This window comes from Diprion similis, chromosome 11 (assembly GCF_021155765.1).
Source record: "Diprion similis isolate iyDipSimi1 chromosome 11, iyDipSimi1.1, whole genome shotgun sequence".
Lineage (NCBI taxonomy): Eukaryota > Metazoa > Arthropoda > Insecta > Hymenoptera > Diprionidae > Diprion > Diprion similis.
The window spans coordinates 2056047-2079176 of NC_060115.1; the positions used below are offsets into that span (position 1 = coordinate 2056047).

At 42.6% G+C, this 23130-nt stretch overlaps 1 protein-coding gene across 4 annotated transcripts in view; it reads right to left on the bottom strand.

Moving 5' to 3' along the window:
* The window catches only part of LOC124412479 (neurobeachin), a 243182-nt gene that overhangs the window by 67479 nt on the left and 152573 nt on the right, over positions 1–23130 (bottom strand). For 3 of the 4 annotated variants that reach the window (XM_046892370.1, XM_046892369.1, XM_046892368.1), the window contains exons 3-13: positions 6138–6264; positions 5668–5768; positions 4987–5082; positions 3705–3826; positions 3469–3595; positions 3272–3391; positions 3034–3180; positions 2768–2875; positions 1647–1787; positions 1413–1558; positions 1054–1267 (exon numbers count right to left, since the gene is read on the bottom strand). In XM_046892370.1, coding sequence (XP_046748326.1) covers positions 1054–1267; positions 1413–1558; positions 1647–1787; positions 2768–2875; positions 3034–3180; positions 3272–3391; positions 3469–3595; positions 3705–3826; positions 4987–5082; positions 5668–5768; positions 6138–6264 — 1449 coding nt within the window. The remainder of the gene's footprint in view (positions 1–1053; positions 1268–1412; positions 1559–1646; positions 1788–2767; positions 2876–3033; positions 3181–3271; positions 3392–3468; positions 3596–3704; positions 3827–4986; positions 5083–5667; positions 5769–6137; positions 6265–23130) is intronic. The other variant, XM_046892371.1, reaches the window with a different exon arrangement.

Below are 23130 nucleotides of genomic sequence, written 5' to 3' on the forward strand. Positions count from 1 at the left end.
ACTTATTTTTTCGAGCCCGTTTGTCGAGTGTGAAAATGTAATGAGATTCGTTGCGAATATTTCAAGAAATTTTAATGGAAATATAATTTTTAGACCGTTATGTTGGCAATAAAAAAAACATTGCAGAGGCATTAGAAAAGAAACAAATTTGAAAGTCGGTAGATTGCATGCTAGTCCATTGATTGAGGAACTTAGAAATAGCTTAATAAATAATTCAGTCATGCTGAAAGGATCTTGAGTACGAATCATGTCAAGCAGCGGGTTCTATGGCTATTCAATAGATGTACTACGAATTACAGCTTTACACATGTAACGACAATCAAAAGGACTGCCTAATACGGAATGCTAATTGTTCGAATAATACTTTTAGCTAGTTATGACTGCGTTTGGGAAGAATATACTCGGAGAGATGATAAAACTCAGCTAAAATCGGTATCTCAAGATGCAAGGTAGAAATTATATTCAAATAAACATAGAATCAGGTAGCCAATAGTTGTTCTCTATGGTTTGATAAAGAATTGAGTGTATTGCGGGATGAAAGTTTGTATATACAGGTATAATACGCTGTTCATGCGACGTACATAAAATCAACGTAAAGAAAAAAATAAGGCGATAATTACAAATATTTTTAACATGGACTTAACATAGATTTTTGATTCATGTCTGTAAAAATTGGTTTCCTGGGGAGTGTTAAATGCCTATTCATTATTGCTGAGCTATATGAAACTGGAGTCTAATTTAAACGAGTATTCAAACGTGATGCCTGATTCGATATCATCGAATCTCTATGAATAATGAATATAAATGGCATTTCTAATCAAACGATTCTAACGATAAATATACACCAATGCCATCACCGATTTGATTTTCAGATTAATTGAACGATTTATTCTGTATTCATTGTTTAAGGTAATCTTGCACGCAATTCCTAGAGGGTGATGTATGAATACAAAATTTTGGTGCAAATCACACGTTATTATAATCATTTTTCGCCTATCAAATGATGACTAGCCTCGTATAGCGGTCTGATGAACGTAATTTAGTGTGTTATACCTGTTTCAGCAAAAGGTCGCTGTTGGCACTCAGGCATGTGACGAGGTGCTTTGTAAGCTCCAAAAACGAAGCCAATACCTCTGTAGTCAGGTGGTCCCTGCTTGCCCGTTGAAGCATGTAGCTGATGACTAAAAATCCTCGATTCTGAACCATGTGCTGCTGTACCGTTTGCGAACTTTCTACCAAGTCGCAGATGAAGCCCAACAATTTCGAACTGGAACACGATATTTCTCGTGAAACGACGAAGAAGTTGGAAGAACATGGATAAGTACTTGTTGAACCGCGAGATCGGAAATGAATTTTACTTTCGTCTCACGAAGCAACGAGAACAATTTTTATCAACATCGTATTATAATCACCATAACGTCGGATCTCTTTTGATGTCATTAGCAGTGACGCAATCGTAGGACATGTCCAGCTGAGAGAACAATGGGAATAGAACTTGTATTCCACCGATGGAATTCAAGGTACTGTGTATAGAGTGAGTGATGACAGCTTTTACTTCCTGGAATGATGAACAGAAATCGGTGTATACATTTTACAGTTAAGTGCAATTTATAAATTAGCGAAAATTTGTAACATATGCCGCGAACCTGCAGCATAAGAGCGTGGGGCGTGTGGACAAAATAAGACATGTTGCCTTTTGGAGCGCTCTGCAAACATAGCTGCGAGTCCGTCGCAACGGGATTGTACATAAAGACTATAGCGTTGGATAACTTCCCATCGTAGAGTACCTGCAATTAAATTTAATGTACAGTGTATTGTATGGGAAAATATGAAAAATACTAGGCCATTACGTACAGTAGTTGTACATCATATCAGTAAACTCATTTCATTAGCCTTTGTCTATACACACTATAAACTTTACGTTCGTCAGATAATAACAGAGTTATAATTTTCGCAGATATTATACGAATTTATATGGACTACGGATTGTGTATGAGTACGTAATGCGCATGAAATCGTTATGATTTTGCAGTTCACACGGAACCAAGTATCAGTATAATCTGATAAAACTTTCAGTTCTATGAAACTTGAATCACTCGTTTTTTCTTTCGTATAAAAACGCAATTATGTTTGGTCAGAAAATTGATTATATCGTGATTGGATTTTTACGTTCAATTTCTTGACAGAGTTATTTCAAATACCGGTCTCGATATTCTGACGATCGCATAAGTATTAAATAAAAGAACAAACCTACTAAATATTCATAAGCCAGGAAAAAAATACTGAGAACTTGGAAGCATGCGTTACAAGTGTTTCGTAATAAAATTTGCTTGTCAAAGAAAACTGAAGTACAACCAAAACAAATTAACAGTGTTTTTGACTGTTTTATCTACGAGGAAAGAACGACACTCAATTACCTGCAGTTTTGTTATTCAAAGAAAAATGATGAGTTCTTTTTCAACAGAAATGATATAAAAAATCTAAAAATTTACCAAGAAAAAAGCTCTGAAAACTACCTACATGATATTCGTGCGAAAATGATGTCGACGCATGACAAAATTTATTTATCTACAACGTGAAATACATTATGCAAGCGATCCGATTCTGTGATATCAGACTCTAAAATGATTACCTTGGATGAATTCTATTTATATTAATACTCTGTCTTTCCTGCTTTTCATAGACTATAACAATAATAATCGATAATTCGAACAGCGTAAATTAATAATTAAAACATAAATGATAAATCAAAACGCAAAATGCTTACAGGCTGTATACTTTGGTCCAACATGCTAACGGGCTCCTGCTCGTCACTCACCCTTTTGTGATTGTCAGGTAGATTGAGGTAACATTCATTATCAAACCGGAACTGGCTCTGAAATTGAATTTTGCGAATAAATTACTGTACTGTACAAAATAGGGTATAAATGTACTCGATTCCGTCAATTGATGGATAATTAGTTGAACCGCGGACACCGCATGGTGACGGCATTTCTCCTATAGCAGCGACGTGAAATGAAACTGTCTAGGTACCTTGTATCCAGGGCCCAGTCTGTGCATCGCGCATATTTGATGCGTGGTGAGCGCTTCGCTGAATAAGTATATCGCGCTCATTTGCCCGCAAAATACACGCTCCTCGTCCAACTCCGGTGTGGCACCGATGTAGCATTTATCGAATGGCTGTAAGGACATAACGCCAAGCGTTTAGGGGAATCAGTGCTTGATGAAGCGACAGTTGTTTGCAATAACCGATTAAAAACCGAGTACTCACGTCGTTGGTCGAAACGAACCATGCCATTTCCGTACTCGAGGCTAGCTGCCCGTTTACCAGACACTTTATTTCGCTCTTCGTCCATCTGTTATATATGTACACTATCGCGATCATGTACCACTGAGAAAAAAAAAAAAAAAAACGTTGACGATTAGTGAACAATCGATTTTCGAAATACGATAGTCAGTGAAACTCACCTTTCGTGGTTGAAATTCGTATTTGACACAATGCTGGAAGCCCTTCCCTTTCACCTTCATAGAAGTGAGCACCAAGCAATTTCCTACAAAGTGTGCCGAGTACCCAACCCCTTTGCTTGTTTTGAAACTGTATGTAAAATAGAAAATAAACGATGATTAACAGAGCCTTGTCGAGACGGAATTCAGTACTAATTGTTCGGTCTTGTTTCCGCGAATAGCGATAGCGAGTTACTTACCAGTACAAGTAAGGCTTCTCGCGTTCGATGTTCACCGAGTTTATAGGGTCAAGTCTAAACCAGGTCGTAAATGTGAATCCATTCTCGTACGGCCATTTCGCAAGAGGTGGTAAGACCACAGCCTGAAATTTGTCGTACATCTTTGGTATCGTCGAGTGTGTTCAATGGACTACGAGAACGAAAAGAACGGATGGATGTAACGACAAGTGAACGAAAGGAAGGAGGAATTTCAATGGATTTAAAGTAAACTGTTGAACATAGAGTTTAAAAACGTTTCGTCAGTTCACCTTCAACGCGAATGCTTTAGTATTTGCTCGATAATTGGTTTTCATAAAGCGGCCTGCTCGGTTTGCGACCTTTTCAGCCAGTGACCAAAGGCTTTGAAGTCTGTTCACAGTCTACGTGCTATAGACGAAGGATAATTGATAAGCCGCGTTCGGTAACTTTGGCGAGAAACTCGCCCTTCAAGTTTCCAGTATCACAGCGTCACACCGACGAACCTTATATACCAACACATTGAAGCTGAGTCTATATATTTCGTCTGTTCCAAGTTTATTAACGTTACCAACACCGACACCTGGCTTATCACTGATGTTTGACCCAGGAAATTAACGCAGAAAAGGAATTTTGAATTGAAATCCGATTAAATACTCTTACTATTTACCAGCTAGCACTGAGTGATTCCGGGTGCAATAGAACGCGAAGAACGGGCGCGTGTTTCATATTTTTGATCATTCCTTTTTGGTCCATTTCATTTCAGTGATATTCAGGATTTGAAAATTTCAATAATTCCTGCGATTCGTATGCAGAGAGCTGCTGCAGAGGGCCGGAAGATTCCACGATTCCCGAACAAAGGTGAACGTAAGGTCTTGTTTATTTTTCGTTCCTGTCTCGTTTTTCCCCCTTTTTTTTTATAAGTGCTTTAGATAAGCTGAATAGGTACATATATTGTATAAAACGTATCTCGATACGGATACCTACTGTATATACATAGACGAGATGTATCGTCGAGGTGTGTTTTTGATACGGCGACGCGACAGTTGGTATGTACCTAACAACGAGAGGAGAATATATGTGCTTAATCCCATATACACATACACATATATATGTGTGTGTACGTGTATTTATCTACGCGCGATATCCGATACGCGAAATAGCTACGTTCAGTTTCGTAGTGAACGTATACCTAAGAGGAAAGGGAGAAGGAAGAAGGAGAGAAGAAAAACTGAACGTGATACAGGAGCAAATATAGGTGTAAAGTGGGGGGAAAATATTGACTCACCGAACCCTTTCTTCCAGGAAAGCTGAAAAATACATCCGGTCCGTTTCTTTGTGGCATTTGGCGAAGAACGTTCAACAGCTTGGCCGAGTGTCTTGGCTGCGAAAAATCACCTCATCGTCAATAATTATAAATTAATTGTCCTTTGGAGGGAGAGAAAGGGATTTTCTCTTTCACGGGTTGTACACGGCTTAAAAATAGTCCGATACTTTGGTGAACTTTGTTTTTTTTTTTTTTTTAGTTTTAGCAACTCGAAACGATAGAAACAGAGAGAGAATGAAATACAGCCGATTGTGAAAAGCTAGCTGCAGGTCTTCCGGACTTTTTACGGCAGTTGATCTCCGTTTTCCGGGTTCCTGTTTTTCTAGTTTCGGTTCATCGGCGTGATACACGAGACAATTTCACGCCCAAGATATTACGATAAATCACCTGCAGCAAATCGGAACTTTTTTTGCGCGTTTCTTTTTTTTTTTTTGGCTGCTCTGCCAATATGTAAAAGAAACGGGTTGTTAAAGTGAAGACATCAGCCCCTAGCCCATAAAGCCCATAAAAGTGTTCAAAGTTATCGGGCAACATACCGATTATGAACTTGTCGTTCGAGGTACGGAGTGAGTGAGTTTAATGTATTGATTAAAAATAGGGTTTAGTGAAGAGAAGTAGGTATAGTTTTTCTTTCATACGTACCCATTTTCCTTTCACCGCTTTCATCGCGCCGAACAAGAGCTTCAATTCTTTCACCGTGATGCTGTAGCTCGCCAAAACTCCAAGCATGTCGATAAGCAAGTCTTGAAAGAACAATGTATACGCACACCTTTTAGAGAAATTGGAGAACGACTTGAAATCGTTGAATAAATCCTCTTGAAACATGTTTACGAAAACAGAAATATCCGACTTCACAAGTCTCTCAACAAGTAAAAAATATACAAAAAAAAAAAACAAAAAAAAACGAACAGATAAATAAATAAACTCGAGCCCTGAGAACGTCGAGTCAACGTCGATCTGATAATTGAGTAATTAAACGCGAGCATATGACGTGCATGCATAGATGATGTCCAGGAGTTATTGATCTGGCAGCTGCAGCGAGCCGAAGGGTAGGTACTTACACCGAAGGCAAATATATAACCGAGGTAAATAGGAAGTGAAGTCATGAATACCTGCGACGACAGTTTCAGCCCGGGTTAGCCGGTGAAGCACGTGCTCGATCAAACCGACGTCGGTGCAAGCCTGGAGATTGCGAACACTCTTCCTGAGTATGGCTATGAAGACGCTCCATATCTCAGCCTGGAATAATACAAAGTGAAAAAAATACATATATATGTATATATCAGGATTAATTCAATACCAGACCCCTCATCGAGTGGGGCGTAAGTTATACTACATCTGGGGAATGTGAGGAGAGGATACGTGCCGGGGATGATACGGGTCGTAAAGAATTCATCGCACTTGAATCCCTGCCGTATCTTACGTGGGCACAAGGCCGCTTTGCAGATTGTAAAAATCACCGTCCATATTTCCGGGTGCAGTTGGGTGCACGATGCCGACTTGCACAGAGACTCACCCTTCGCCTTGGTGCTGCTGGTATAACGATAACATTGAAAATCCTGCAGGGATCGAGAAGCCGAGACCCCCGTGGCTGATAAACAAGACCGTCGAAATTCTGAGGCCAGTTCACCGTACGCCGACGGCTCGTTCCTATTCAATCGCGAGCGTATTAACCCTCCACCGCCATTCAGTCAGACCGGCAATTGAACAGGTTCCATCAAAGCCCTCTTATACAGGGTCGTGCATGCATGCGCAGCTCGAGTACTCGAGTATGCTTAATACCTTGGCATACATGTATCATCGTGTATATATACCCGCGTGCTAGCGAGAGGCTGCAACGTCACGGGGGATCCGTACCGGAAACAGGACCAGAAGCTTGCACACAGAGAGCGTGAGGAGGAGTGCGGTCTGTTTGAGAGACGAGTTCGAAATGTTTGCGGATAGTTACCAGCTACAGCTGGGCATGCCGCCGAAAGACGGAAGGGTTTCGACCCCAGGATAGGGTCAATCCAACGACCGCAGTCCTCGCCGAGCTATGCGACACCCTTATGTGCCGCGAGTTCTGCGACGCTGGGTCTTCCAGAAGGCAATCGGTGAATCGCGGATATCCAAGGTACCAGCATTTTGCGGTAGGCCGAAAATTAAAGAGGCTCTGCTTATAGCCAGGCTGGATTACGCTTCAAGGGGTGGGGAAAGCAGCTGGTGTAATCCGAGTCTGGAGGCAGTTCTTTTCAACGAGGAAGTCCGTTGTCGAGGTGTGAATAAGGGTTTGACTCCTGCACGTTCACGTGGGAGTGCCTGTCGCGTGCAGGTACCTTCAGGGTTATGAAAAGTGGCAGCGAATAATGGACGAGGTTATAATATGACGTTGAATCTCGGTGTCAAACGTCGAATCATCGCTTCGATTAATTTTCATCGCATGGCTTGAGATGAGGAGGAGGAGGAGGAGGAGGAGGGAGGAGCAGAGGGTTAGAGGAACGCGCCGGCGGAATAACGATGAGGTTTTTGCACGACCGGACCCCGTCGTATAAGCTTTTTGTATCGAAGTTCCTCGACTGTGTGATAATATAGGGGATTAATAACTGGCAATGAACGCGTTCGTCTTTTTCCATCCTGTTTTTTCGTCTCGTTCTTGCTGTAAACAATTACCCTCGCGAGGATGACGGATTTCCGACTTGCTCCGTCAAGATGGGTTATTAAAAGATCATCGAATCGACCGTATATATCCTTTAATACGTTATACGTGTGTCTCTCGATCCTGAATCAATTTACCGCAGTTATAAACCCGTGCGCATATATACATATAGTGAGCTGTAAACTGTAAACTGTCAACCCTAAACCCCATCGCGATGGGATGAATTGTAATAAAGCGTTTCGCGCTCGGATTTGCCTCTCCTCTTCACACGTTATGGAAAGTTATTGCATCCTGCATGGGCGTCGCGCGTATTATCACGATTCGAGTAAATAGCCAAAAACAAGGCTAATGAACCACCCCGAAAATTTATCCAGACACCCGCTCGAATATAACAGGGTGTTCAGTTATTTGTGAAAACGTAATTCCCTGAGAATTCCAGGTTTTCCAGACAAAAATCATTGTTCATACAGTTTGTTATCAGTTTTTTTCAAAGGATATCAGTTTCCCTGGGAATTCCGTGCTTCTATAATTTCCATAAATACTGGAAACTCTGTATAATAAACATTGAAATTACCGACTAGCACGTTTCATTTGCTGGGAATATCTGATTAATATATCGAATCTTTATTACTCATGCGAGCAGGATTGTAAAAAATTCCGATGATAATTAATCAATTATCCGTTGAGCCGTGGGCTAGTTTTTTTTTCTGGCGCATCGAGAGGCCGGCGTAATAGTGAAAAATAAAAACACGGACAATATTGGTTCGCGGGAAAAGCACGACGAAGCGCGTAGAATCAATAAGTACCCGGCGAAGCGTCCTGCGGGTATTTGCCTAGAATTAGGAGCTACTGCAAGAGGTTTATTTTCCTACGTTATACCACCGCGATCGCAGACGAAGCGGGAATTGGAGGCAGCTAGGTAATTACACCGGCTTATACATATAGGCGATACCCCGAAGCGTTGCGAAGACAATTAGTGTAAATTAGCAGAAAGCAATCATATCAAATTCGCTACTGCCCGACGGCTGAGGGCTCGGTTGTAAAAAGTTAATTTCCAATTTTCCTTTTTGTCTTTCGCACTTTGTTCCTCTCCCTTCACTTTCTCCCGATTACAAGGCTGATCACCGCTATGGCGGGGCGGCGGGGAGTTTGCACGAGCAAAGAGAATGCAAAGTCTGATTTTCCGATTCTACGTAAAAGCGTTAATTGGCGTAAGCCCCTTTCATCAACACCATTGATCCCGTTGACCCTGTCCAAAGCCCTAATTCCGTTTCGACACTGCTTCCACGTTGGTGACCTGGAACTCCCGACATCGCGACTAGTACAGGGGATTATTTGACCCTTGTTTTAGAATTGGCGCGCTGTTCAGCGCCGCGATTCAAACTATATTTCCATCGACGTGTCTGCTCATTTTCCATCCACAGTAGCGTCGTTGAAAAAATAAGCTTTCATGATTCAATGGAAAGCGGACAGGTAATAAGCCGCTTTCTTTTGTTCTACTCCTTTACTTTCTTTTTCATCCATCCCTTTTCTCTCGGCAGGTGCCCGTCTCCCGTGAGTCTTTGATCTCTGCCGGCAGCAGCCTCTTCTCGTCGATATCATTTGTCTGAAGGGTACGAAAATTTTCACTTGATCCAGATCCATGTTTGATGGAATTGGAAAAATGTGCGGTGACCCGTTGTTATTGGACGCAGGCTCGAGTGAGAAGAAGAAGAAGAAGAAAAAGAATAAGGAATAGAAGTGTCATGAAAAATCCACCGTGATATGGAAGTATTTCATATCGCTATATGCTCGACACAGAGACAAGAGAGTTTCCTCTCGAACTTTGCAGCACCGATTCCCGAGAAGCGTGTCTACATATAAGATGCAGAACACATCGAAGCAACAGGCACTTTGCGACTAGCTGTCAATGTAATGAAGCTCGAGAAGTTTTTTCGCAAAATAAACCCTCAAGTTACTCGAGTCAACAAATCCTAAATTCTTTTCCCTCAATCTTTCCGTCTACTTTTAGGAATATTAGTGCGAAAAAGGACACTAAGGAATACGAAGGTGTGATCCTTCAGCGTGAAGACGGATTGAAGCTCACATTTGGCAGGACGAATCTCGTCAGTGCGATGTTTATCAATGAAAAACTAATTATAGCAAATGTAATTTGAAAAAAAAAAAAATAATAATAATTTTGAAAGAAAATCGCACGGACTATACGTGATAGCGGACAAAGAATTGTTTTATTTTCTTTGCTTTTCGATTTGTTTAGTTTCAAATGCTTTCCTCTCTCGAGCGAAACCACGGATGCATAGATAGAACAATTTCAACATGATACATTTTTAAATAATTTATTCTTTCAACGCAAAGCGTAATCAACGTCTGTGAAATAAATTCCTTTGAGGATCAAACGCCACCGAGCGATGCGACCATGGACCACGGTTTCCTCTTTTGTTCATCAAAAAGTAAATCAGAATAATTAACCGAACAATTTCTACTGTGCAAAAATTGTACAATATCCCGTGAACGAAAAGTAAAACGTAAAAAACGGAACAATCATTAAAGAATTGCTATATTCGTTGATTTGAAAAATAAAAATGGAAAATAAAAACATTGCAGGAATTTAGTCAAAATTTCATGCTTATAAAGAATTGCGATGACTTTTTCGACGTTTCGATTAATGGATGAAAACGAGACTCTCGGAAGTCCCGAATAGACAATCGTTTACACAAGAGAAGCTGTTTTCCTCGATGGAATAACAATTTTTCTTAAACTTTCTGAATATAAAAAAATGCCATAAAAGTAATGGGGGTTCAAGATATTTTAGAAAATTTTGACTATCGGACTTCGCTACGATATTCGAATGAACGTTGGAACATTTGGCCGCTAATTCTGGCTGCCAACTTCAGAGCCTCGTACGTTTACATATTGGTCTCCTCAGGCTGAAGCAGAGAGTCAACGCGTGTATTCAGCATGGTTAAATCCCAGCTTGAGCTGCCGGCGTCCAGAGGATATTTCGCGTAGTCCTGCAGAGGCCGAAGTCGAGAGAAGGATAGGGAGGTAAAGCTTTGGGAAACTCGTATAATCCTCGGGCTGATGTACAGTCGGGTTCGCAGAACCAAGCGCTTTGAGAGATAACAAACGAGTCGCAGGACCTCGAGGGCGAGCAACGAGGAACTAGGAACGAGGAACCGAGCCACGGGGTGACGGGGCCAAAGTTTGTTCGGCAGGCAACCATAAGAAGGAATCGAGACACGAGAAGATAATGCCAGCGCACGAGGTGCCAAGGTGCCGAGGATCTGACTTACCATGCAAATCGTCGCCGAGATATGCCCCGGCAAGACGAGCCATCGCACTGCTTTATTATGTCTACGTCTCTCTCATACTGTTCCAGGAATTCTTAAGCAGATTTCGACAGCTTTCTCCTCCCGCTTTACAACTACCGACGAAATGAGCACCGAACGTTTCGGCTTATCAACCTTCTCAAGTGCGCACCAACCTGGTACCTACCTACAATAATCGTCGTACAAGAGAAAAGGGGGTGCGAACTTGACTTACGTCATTAGATGCTCTCAGGTTAAGGAGCCCTTTAATCTTTTTCCCAAGTACCCTGTACTTCGTTCTTTACAGCTTCACACGCCTAATGCACACACCTCGTTACCCGCCACTTTCGACTTAGCTTGGAAAGATCTTTACTTAAAAAATTTAGTGTTATCCATAGTCGACTTTCTGTTTTTTTTTTTTTCTTGAAGTTTGCCAATTATTTTCTCGCTCCTGAGAGAATGAATTCTGCGATAATTGTATGTTTATTGTTTGTTGTTTTCTTTACTATACCCATAGCGACCGATTTACTAATCTACCAACCTATACCAAACCTGTCCCCAATTAAATTATAATTACCCCGGCATGACGTAACCAATAAAGCTTTTGAAATTGTTTTTGAAACGAGTTTAAAAATGAAGTAACTTAATTACAAGGTAGTTCCCTGGGACCCCAGAGTTTGCCGACACAGACGTTTGGTATTCACCGACGTATTTCTTCATTTCCTGACGTAATAACAATTTCTTCGTTGCATTTTCAAGTTCAATGATGAATCCCCGCGGCAATTTCTATGAACGGATTCGTTCACTGTATCAGTATTGCGAAATGTTCCCTCAACACTCGGCCGCGAAGCTATGGTACAAATTCGTCTCTCCTCCTTAATTACAAGACCGAGATAAGTAAAGTTGGATAAGCCATTAGCAAGTTGCGTGATAAAAACGAAGCGAAAAAAGGACCCGAATCTAGAATTCAGGAAATACGACTAATTACACCTACGAATCCCAAGAGCTTTGAGTTGAAGTAAAAAGTGACGTTGCACACGATGTTTCTTCTTCGGTCGCTCTCCGCCATCTTGATTTTTTTATCCTTTATCCGAAGATTCTCAGCGTGTTCACATCGGATCGTGGGATAGGTACGGGCAAAAAATCCCAATAGGGCAGAAATCTTGTGAGATAAGTCGTTGGCCTGCCGGTGCAAGCGTTTACGATCCACTGAGCCGTCTTTGATCGTATATAAACTTTTTCTAAACCGGGCATTGGGTTAAGAGGAAGAAGAAGAAGAAAAAGAAAAATAAGAAGAAGAAGGATCTCTGGCACGACGCAGCATCAAAGTTCAAGTCTACTTTTGACTCACCTTCTTAACTCCTCGCGATGAGAGATAATAAGTTTATCATCGACGTCACTCACTCTCGACACAAACTCTGAGATCGCAAAGAAAAATAAAATATTTAAGTAGGTGTAAAAGATGAATGCGATAGTAAAGTGGTTCTTCTTTCCCGTACACGAATACTTTTAAGCCAATTAAGTTTGTTGGGAAATAAAAATGGCCAAACTCGCCTCGCGGTGTGTTTCAGTTTTTCTGAAACTTTATCGAACGAGATTGTGCGTATCCAATAATATTTCATCGGCGTGGGTGTTATAGGTACGTACACGATAGGTACATAAACTTCGCCCCTGACATAACTCGTGGGCGACGGTATAAAATCAATTTGTATAAGGAAATTAAATACACCTACGGCTAAAGTGACGATAAATATGCATGATAACGATATATATACATGATCCAGAGGTTGAACAAGTCTCACGTCGTCGTAATCACATCAACAGTTTAACCAGATTACTTCACATCCGACGTCACAATGCATCGATATACCAAGAATAATTCCAGCAGGTTGAAGAATTGCGATATGTAATTGATTTGAAAAAAGGGATATTATTAAATTCACGAGAGGAATATCAAAGGGAGTTGCGAAAGAAACACCCTCATATATACCCGTGCCTGCTGCTCATATTTCCTGAGGGATTTTAAGTCTGTAATTAATGACAGCGGTAGCATTACCGTACCAGTCAGCACTTTTCACCAGCGGTGATAACTTTTACCCAACGGGTAGCTGAGAGAGGAGTGATTGATAGACCTCGGCGACAAAGTCCTCGTCAGCGTGCAACTCGACAGTGCCGCGTTAATACCCGCAGGTCTCCATCCCACCTTCCCCCCCTCCCCCCCTCTGTGCACCCTTCTTCAAGAAATCATTTCATTCTTTCATTTAATTGCTTTTTAGCAGAGCTCCAATGCCTTTGCAAACTGGGATCGCAGCAGCAAGCTTTCCACCGAAAGAAAGATTGAGTACCTACCTCGCAATTGATCAACTCGAAAGAGCGAGAGAGAAAAGTCAAGGCGTATGTATTCCTTCCCTTTTCATTCATCTTTGGTCTTGGGTTTCTCTCTCTCTCTCTCTCTCTCTCTTGCTTTCACTCTCCTTTATACGATCCATTCTCATATTATTCTCCGTTTCCGTACGGATATAGCTGAGGAATAAGGTAGTGAGCACTGTCTGAGTAGATTGATATACCCTCTTTCCAAGTGGCGAAGCACTTTAGGCCCAAGACTGTTCGGAAAACAAATCCCAGTGCAATTTGTTTTCTTTCTATTCCAAGGGTGACGGTGAAGTGAACGTCCCGGAAGAATTGGGCCAGCACTTCGTCCTGGGACAATTTAACCGTCACACACACCGAGGTAGTGGCATGGACCGAAGCACAGTTTCGAAACATTTGTGAGCGTTAATATTTAAGTGACGACCCCGACCCCGACCCCCGACAGGATAGGACGGCTCGCCAATATCACCTGCTGGACCGACCGTTCCTTCCGGAGCAGAAGCAGGGGGCGCTTCGCGATTTGGTATAAAACGAACCGGGGAAAGAGTGGTTAGGAAGGAGATTAATCGATCGCGAGAAGGTCGCTGAACCGCTGGCGAAAGCTTTGGAGACAAACCGGGATATTTTGTATGGTGCAAAAGTGGATAATTATTGGATGTATAACCCGGATCTTGTCCTCGGTGATTTTTGAAACACCGTATACTGTCTGTATAACATCTCCTAGCGTCTGACAGTCGACTTAGGGTAAATAAGGATGTAAGTGTATGATTACTCAGTCCATTTTCCATGACCCTTCAGTGACGTCAACGTCATATGCTTTTTGTTCGAGACAATCGACTACGATGCCATCCTAGTTTTATTTTTTCTGATTTAATAAAAAATTTTGTACAATTTATTCGAGATAAGAGGATCGCGGTTTGCTGAATTGGGACGAACGCCGAAACGAATCAATTACTCGGAATGGACGTTGCCTCTTGGGAGCAGGAGCATTCGAAGGGTATAACGGGTAGTTCTGACTATTCAGCAGAGTGATTTCGAGCTCAGGATCGCGTTGAACGTTGTTAATCAACGCGGCAGCCATTACCTCCGGGTTTACAGCTTGTCGCCCAATTTAGTACGGCCACGAATTCCAGCGACACAAGTACGGAGACAGCTGCCTTCGAATAGATAGCGTGTAAACGTCACTGCACTGTACTTGCGGTGAGAACCTGGTAGGATCTATAGACGCAGAAACTGCAGTGACGTTGCCGTCAGACTAACCAGCCGAGGTCTCCGGTTGGCGCGATTCAAGCGAAGAGAGCCAACGGATCTTTCACACCTCAAGTGATAAACGGCTTACCACACCATTAAAGCTCAAAGCTTCCTACGCCCGATGGCTGATGACCCTTTGGAGCATCTTCGCTAGTCTAGCGAATATCGCGTGGAAATACCGACGGAATCTGGGCCGGCTTAGTCAGTTCGAAAAGAGGACTTAAGGAGGCATCCAACGTCGAACTGCCCAAGTGTATCAACATTCTTTCAAGGATCGTTAGCTTGTTTGAGTCCATTGATCATCAGCGATTCATGCCGACTGCATAGAAGACAGTTTTCATAAGGTTACCAGTTGAAGATTTGCCCGACTTTGAAAGCAATTATTGGTCTTGATTTATATACAGTGATTATAACAATACCACGACAAAATCTTTCGCTATGACTTCTCCAATCACGATTTTTCTACTGCATTATTAATCGAGAGCTTTCTCTTCTCTCCACTGACTCGAGAATGTACGTTTGGGATATCAGAAAAACGTCCACGTCACACACAGCAGGTGCAGCTGACTCAGAAGTCTTTGCGAAATACACTTCTTCGCCGAGCTAGAGAAATTCCATTTTCCCGCTGATAATAACCGGTGTCGCACAAATTCCTCTCTCGGAATGCTCGCATTCAACTGTCACGTAAACTTGATGGCCAGACTGAACTGGCTCAAACTGCTCCCAAGTTATGGGCTAAAATGTAACCGAAACGTGACAGACACGTCGCCTCAAGCTCAAATGTTATATTTTACACCGAAGGGCGGTTTCTTCTTGTCACCCCATTCCAGATGGTTGACAAAGAAGAAAAGGGGGGGTGAAATTATTTATTTATTTTTTTATTTTTATTTTTTTTTCCCTTAAGAAAAAAAATATCCTTCCGTTTGTTCTTTGTTTTTTTTTTTTTGCAGCCATGCTCGGGAGCGTGGAGAATCGGATACCGGCAGGGGTGGCTGAAGGGAGGAAATACAGAGTTCAACTTCGCGAGAGCAATAAGAGAAAATAAAGGCTTTTGCTACGCGGAGGTGAAACGGGACTGGAGAAACGGTTATACTCCGGCGGCAGGGAAGGGGATGAGGGTGCCAAGTACGAGGGTAAATAAAGAGATGAAGAGAGAACCAGCTCATTTAGAGAAATGAACAAACAGTTCTCCACCTCTAGTTTGCCGACTGCGTAGGGTCTGCACCAGCTCCTTATACCATCGAGAACCAATGGGAACGGATACGAGCCATGGGACCGTGTACCGCTATCGCGAACTTTGGCCCACCAACATGCTTTTCGATTTCGCCGAATAGTATTTTTCCAACCTCTATATATATACGTATATTATATATATATTTTGATCTTCAACGACTCATTGTTTTTCGTCTTTGTTTCTTTTCATCTCGTTTGCCCCCCCCCCCCCCCCTTTTCTGGTTGTTAGACGGAATTTAGAAAACGGAAGCTACGGGGGGGAATAAAATATGGGGATAAGATTTAAGAAAAAAATAAACTAAATAAAATAAAATAAAGAAATATAAATGTCAAGACACATAAATTTGATCCTTCAGATTTATCTCCTTCGCCTCTTCCTCCTCCCTGTGTCCCGGAGCTTTTTCCCCGGGTGTAACGAAGTTTGACTCCTGACTTCTCAAACTTTCTATACCTTATATCCACCCTCTGCTATAACACTCAACGATATTTCAGACCTATAGTACGAGGGGATAATTGGGTCAAAATAACATCACCTGTAGGTATACATAAAGTAAGATAAGTCTCTCTTTTCTCCCTCTCTCTCTCTCTCTCCTGTTTTCTCTTTTCTCTTACTATCCTAGTTCAGTGATAATTTTAATCTTGTTACTTTTTTACTATTTAGTTTATTTATAAACTTATAAGTTGTATATGTTGATGATACGGGACGAACTTGTCCCAGCGTGAATAAACGCTTTTCTTTCTCTCCCTCCTTCTCTCACCTGTTCGCAAAACTTCAAAGTATCTCCTCGAGTGAAATATGATTTTTTTTTTTCCAGATTGTTAGTCACAGCAATTCCCTTTTTCTGGCTACAGTACCTCTTTCTTTCTCGGTTCTGGTTGTGAGCGGAATAACATTACGTTTCTCGCCCACCTACGTGTTCAAGGTTCTTTATAGAATTAAAATATGCTAATAGGGTGTCTGAGGGAACGGCGGTATGGTCATGGAAGAGAAATGTGTAAAAAAAACTCGTTTTGTAAACAACAAACAACGAAAACGAGTTTGAAGCTCTCGGGTCCGTGCATGTGCCTCGAAATTCCAAACGCAGAGAGGCAAGGGGTTCAGGGGTCGATCGACGAATGCATTAAACATTATTCGCGAAAACTTTTAGGCTAAAAGCTGGCTCGCATGTGTACTTATATATCTATACCCCTGGTCCGGAGAGCGTTTCGCGTTGAAAACTTTCAAATTAAAACACTCCTGCAGAACTTTGAGCGGTTCCGAGTAATTAATATGTCTAAAAAAAAAGAAACAAAAAAAAAAGAAAAAAAAAATCATCCCAAAACTTGACGCCCGAACGCCCTTTCGGCCACGCGCAAAATATTCCGACAAACATCCCGCAGCCGGTTCCACAGATTTACGTAACATATATTTCACGTGTGTACATCGCGCATATTTGCAAATGGACGGTGCGCTGCTGCAGTTTGTTAATTAGCTAATGCCGTTTAGCCGTCCACCGTGACGTGTATTTAGCGTAATTGGTGCTAATGTAAATATAAACGAATGAAAACGTGTAGAAATTAAAAATCGAGAAGACATAATTGAGTTGTAGAAAAAAAAAAAAAGAAAAAAAAAAAAAGAACAGTTTCTTGGCGAAAAACAGCAACTCGACTGCAGTGAATCGGGTTGATAAAAACTCATCTCGTGCACGTCGTCCAATCTTTCTGAGTGCACGAGGAGGAGGAGGGGTATGTATTTTCATGTAAGAAAGCAAGTGCGTGAAGGAACCAGAAGGAACATCTCTTTTGCGTGGTATACATACATACATACATATATAGCTTACCTTCTCGTTTCATGTCAGTACCCTCCGTTTGTCTTTTGCCGCGATGTCGTATACCTTGTATATACGTATGTATGTACACTGTACAGGCACGTAACAGGGTGGAAAGGTAGAGTTTACGCAATCAGGCCTCTCGGCGCGAAGGAGATGCGAGAGGACGAAGTAAGCAATCCGAAATAAGAGGAATGAAAGAAGAACTTTGGTATTGAATTTCATCGAGCTTCTCCACGAACGGCACGTCGATACGTGTGCCATGGCTACTCGACAAGCAGACGAAAACAGGGAGCAGGAGAAACGCGGATTCGCCGAAGCCAGCCTCTTCAAGAATTTAGGACTCGGTCCTGGCACTTCCGACGTCCATATAACCAAACTCGATGCCTGATACGGTCTTCCTTCTCTCTGTCGCTTTCTCTCTCTCGAAGAAGAAGAAGAATGATCGGCCAAAGTTGTAACTAAGAAAGGTTCGACTACGTTCAATGGTAAGTATGTATAGATCTCAAGGAGCCTGGCATCGCTTTGTACCTTTTGAATCCTGCATCCACTAGGAGCGCCATACACACCTATGTCTGCGGAATTAGATCCTCCCTTCAAGTTTTATCGGGACGTTGAAGATTAATGACCCCCACACTGTCAGTCCGCGAGGTTCAACGCTGCAGAAACGCCATTGATTGCCAATGCCGGTACGTTTCTTACAGATCCGTGACGCCGAGCACAATGGCTCTCCGCCGTTACTCTCCTCTCCATCCCCCAACGCCAATAATTATTAATAACGTTCGACCGCATTGAAACGCGACTCGGTCGCTTCGAAAAACAGAAAAGAAAAAGAGAGAAGAGACGAGTCCAAGAGTATAGTGGAGGTCTAGGCGGAGCGATGGAGGGCTGGTCCATCCACCCTCCGAAGAAGAAGACTGAGATTCATAGCAGATTGTGAGCGCGCACCCTGCACCCTTGATAATCGATACCGTAGGGGGAAAACTGGCATTTATTATTATCCAGATTTCCACACTCGGGTTTCCGATGCGCAGTTTGCGTTACAGGCACATTGTTAAAATTTTTTTTAACCAAACATAATCTTCCAGCAGATCCACTTTATGTGTGTATTATTTGTTATACATTTCCATTGTTATAAATATGGCACAAATTATCGTAAGTTTAACGTTTAAATTGTCATATTTACATTTAATTTGTACTTTGTACGTGTTATTTTTTCTCTCGTTTTTTACTTAGTAATAAATTAAAAAATGGTCAAATAAACCCAAACATTTTAGTGGATCTACTGGGACATTTTTTTCTAACCGTGCACAAAGGCAAGGAACGTTTGACTTGTATGTTTCTACGTTTTATTTGTATTTAAAAATACAAAATAAAAAAGAAAAAAAAAAACAGATTACAGAGACTATTAAGCACAGGAAGTCCCGAAGCTGTACCTATTCTTATTTGTTCAAAGATTTTAACGATGAAGCAAATTCAGCGTGAGAAAAAGAGAGAAAGAGAAAGAGAGATAGAGAGATGGCGTAAAATGGTAAAATCTCTCGAACGAATGCTCGCGCCACCCCCGAGAGCTCCGATATCAAATGCTAAAGCTCCTGGTTCCGATCGTTATGCGCGGGAATATCTCCCCGGAATTCAGGCATCCCGGAGACAAAGAGGCAGCAGAGACGAGGCGCAAGCGTATCGAAATATTTCTAAAGGAATTTAATTTTAACCGCGACATTTGGCTGCGGTATTTCCGAATTGAAATGTTGCAATTATGGCTGTCGGTCTCAGTTTCCGGTAGCGACCGACCGACCGACCCGCTTCTCTCAGAACTCGGGCATTCAATCACTCGGGAGTAAATTATTTCACCGTAAACCAACGGGTGACGCACCTGAAGGAAAGGTCGACGGAGAATTCCCTGAAGCGTAGAGAAATTTTGGGAACACATGGGTTCGATTAAGGGTATCTCGCGGAGTGAGCTCTGGGTACATAACCTCGACGTTGACAAAGAGATCCGTAGGTATTTGTTGATTGTTCCGTAATTACATCCCGCGAGACGTTCAATGTATCCCCCCACCCCCACCCCCACCCCCACCCCCAGTGTGGCGTTTCGACGAATCAACGTCGCCATTCTCGTTTCTTCCTCATTGTCCGGCTCCTCCACCTTTTGCCTCGGTTAATAACTCTCCGGTCCTTTCAATACTGCGCGCGGACCAATTTGTGCGCTGGACCCTGCCAGCTGCTGTATAACTGCCTGTTCAATCGGCCAGGCATTTCCTCTCGTTGTATCGCCCAGCCCGACCGCGAGGCAAATATTTGACCACGCTTACACACCGCACCCTGCACTAACGGCGAAATATTCATCAAGGCAATAGTTGCTTAATCAAGTTAATTAAAGAGACCCATCGCCCAACCATGGCTGATTCCGTCAATCCGGAGGTCCCAGATTTGCATAGGAAACAAGCCTTGAGTAATACAACCTTCTCCACGGACTATTCGAAGGGTTTTCATCGGTGAAGCAGAAGTGTAAAGCCATCCCCCTGCCTAACGACGGTGGTACAATTCCAAGCTTATTAGCAGCTCGAGGAGAAGAGAAGCTTCACAATGAGTATGCAGAGAGTCCTGCAGCACAGGCGTATACAAAAGAGTGGAACGATTATGTCGTACCGAACGAGGGCAACGAGCGGCGGGCAATTAAAGTTACACAGTTAGTTCATAAACCGGAGAGTTGGCTCTTTCCTCCTCCTCCTCCTCCTCCTCCACCCCTCTTGCAGAGTTTAAACGCCGTGCATTTTAAGGAAGCTACCTCTTATCCTCGGTATTATAGTTTCACTCTCCATGCGGTGAACACGGCTCAGAGATTCGGTAAGTGTGACAGAGGAGGAGGAGGAGGAGAAGGAGAGACAGAGAGAGAGAGAGAGAGAGACAAATTGAGGCGTAAACGTGGTCGTAGACGGTTGAACGTGCTTTTTGATTAATGGCAGCACTTAACTCGTGATCCTGGACTGCCGATCAGCCGACTAACACGTCTACATTCGTGTAACTATAATCCACTCTGCAACGGCAGCAGGAATCTACCATAACCTACGACCCCATAACAGTCCTTCTAATTCACCTTCCAGAACCTCAGCACGCCATGGAGTAATCAACCTCTCCGAGTGTTTTTCACCCAGGATAAGAGGTCCAACGCACTCCTTGGTCTCGTCCCTCTATTCCGGTAGAGAAGATTAAATATCCAAACTACTCGTATCTGTGTCGCTTGTACAAACTAGATTGAAACTTTGCGAATTGAGCAGACTTTTTGCTCGAAAGCTGAGAAGATGATGTAATATTTTTCTCCCATTTACAGTGCGAATGAAAAACGTCGAGCCTAACGTTTCACCCCCGCCACCTGACGTGAAAAAAAAAAATTGCAACGCAGTAACGCGATTAAAGATCGACTCACGAATCAGCGAACGTCGAAACCGTAATTGTCGAAACTAATCAGCTGGCAGCGATAATTGTTTCACATCGAGGAACATGCCGACTGCAAGCATAGCCGATGAAATACCTACATATACCGGTTAGTTAAATAGAGGATGATGAAAACCGCAGCGCCAAACTGTAATACGCGCGGCACGTCGGTCCGAAGGCAAATGCGTTTTACGCTCGGATAGCTAATATCCGGTCGATGGTAGGTATCCGGCAGTCCAGCCCCGCGAACTCACCATTGCATAGCCAGCTTCAACACCGGGGGAGTTTGATGTAATAAACAGAATCTGGGTATCCCGAGCAGATTGCAGGATCAATTCAGCACAGGGTTTGATTTGTCGACTACTGCAGAGTCCCTGAATGAACTCAATAAAGCCCGATGGTCCTCCACTCCTGTGCCGCTGACCTACGGGATTGCGCGCAAACACGGGATAACGCCATAGCGAAATCACGGCATCTATCCCCCTTCACCCCCATATTTGTCACGGGGTTTCGCGTTTCGAAGCGTCTTCTCTGCTCAATCATATCACTGATAATACGACACTCTCACCAACGTATCAATAAAGTCGTCTCTCGACTTCTTTCCGGAAGGAGTTTTCCCACCCGCGATACTAACGCGACGATAACTGCACATCCGGTATTGGACACGGTGATGAAGAAGGAGGACATCGATCGGGGTGCACAGCATCCGTTCTTGCAGTAGTTTCAATTTGCAAAAGTCAGAGAAGTAGAAAACAGCATGGCAGCGTGACAATTGGAGCTTTTATTTAAATTGACATCACAATCGATGAGCAAGTTTTTATACTTTTAGAGAGAAAAAAAAGGAAAAAAAATAAGATGACTACTGGGACCAAGCTCCGTTACGAGATACGAAAGCGGCGCACCCTGTCAATGTAATTTAGGTTACTGGGATATACGAAGGTGGAAGAGGGGCGCGAGGGGACTGGGGGTGTGCATGCCTAACAACTCGTTATACGAAGGTTTGGGGAGCACGCGCATCCTTTTAGTCCCGCGAGTCCCTCTTCGCAGTCTGCGAGCGACGAGAAAAGTATTCACCGTAAAATGACGAGTGGAGTTGTATCGATCTGAGTATATTTTATTTGCTTGGTTGAAATTTTTCTTTTTCTTTTTTAAATCGACATTTTTTCTTCTTCTCTTCAAAAAGTCTCTCTTCCTAATGCGGGAAATTGTTCATTTTCAGAACCCGTATATAGTCTTCCATTTCCCAGACTCCCTTCCGGTGAATTAATGAAATAACCGCAAATCGCCATTAATCTAGATTAAATCATTCAGGAAATATATATATATTCGCGAGGATACGGACCATTCATATTCCCTTCCTTTTTTCCTCTCACACCCTCCATCTTTCTCTATCTATCTCTCTCTCTCTCTCTCTCTCTCTCTCTCTCCCTCGGGATGAATACAAAACACTCTGATTTTATTATTTTCAAACTGCGTTCGTGCATGTATTTCGATTTTATACAGATATCGCGTTTATAGTGGACGAGCCGCGGGTAAAGGTATAAAACCGGAATGATTAATACCTTTCGAAGATCCATGAAATTCTTCTTAATCCGCTCTGAATTTATCACGCGATATCTATCGAGCTATATCCAATACGCCGCGTTATACAATGTAGGTAGGTGGCCACCTAACTATACCGCGTAAATCAAACTTTCCCGCCCTAGTATTCGCACCGCGAGGTTCGAACGGCTCGTAAATTTAGTTTAACTGCCACCATCGAAAATGCGATGATCATAACACGTGTATACGGAAGTTGATAGACATTTAACAGGCGATAGTTCGCGTAAGCGATGATATATATATATATATATATATACATCGTTTTGCGAGGGAGTAAATTCTCGCCAATTTTTCTCGCTTCGCCTTCGTTAATTCTCATTGTAAAAGCAAGAATTAATGGGAATCATTTACGACTCGGTAAGTGATCGAGACGAATGACAATTGCTACTGACAATGAGATTTGCTCAGCGAAGCAAGCCTGATATTTGTTGCAAATTGGAGTGCTAGAAACGCGAGTGCG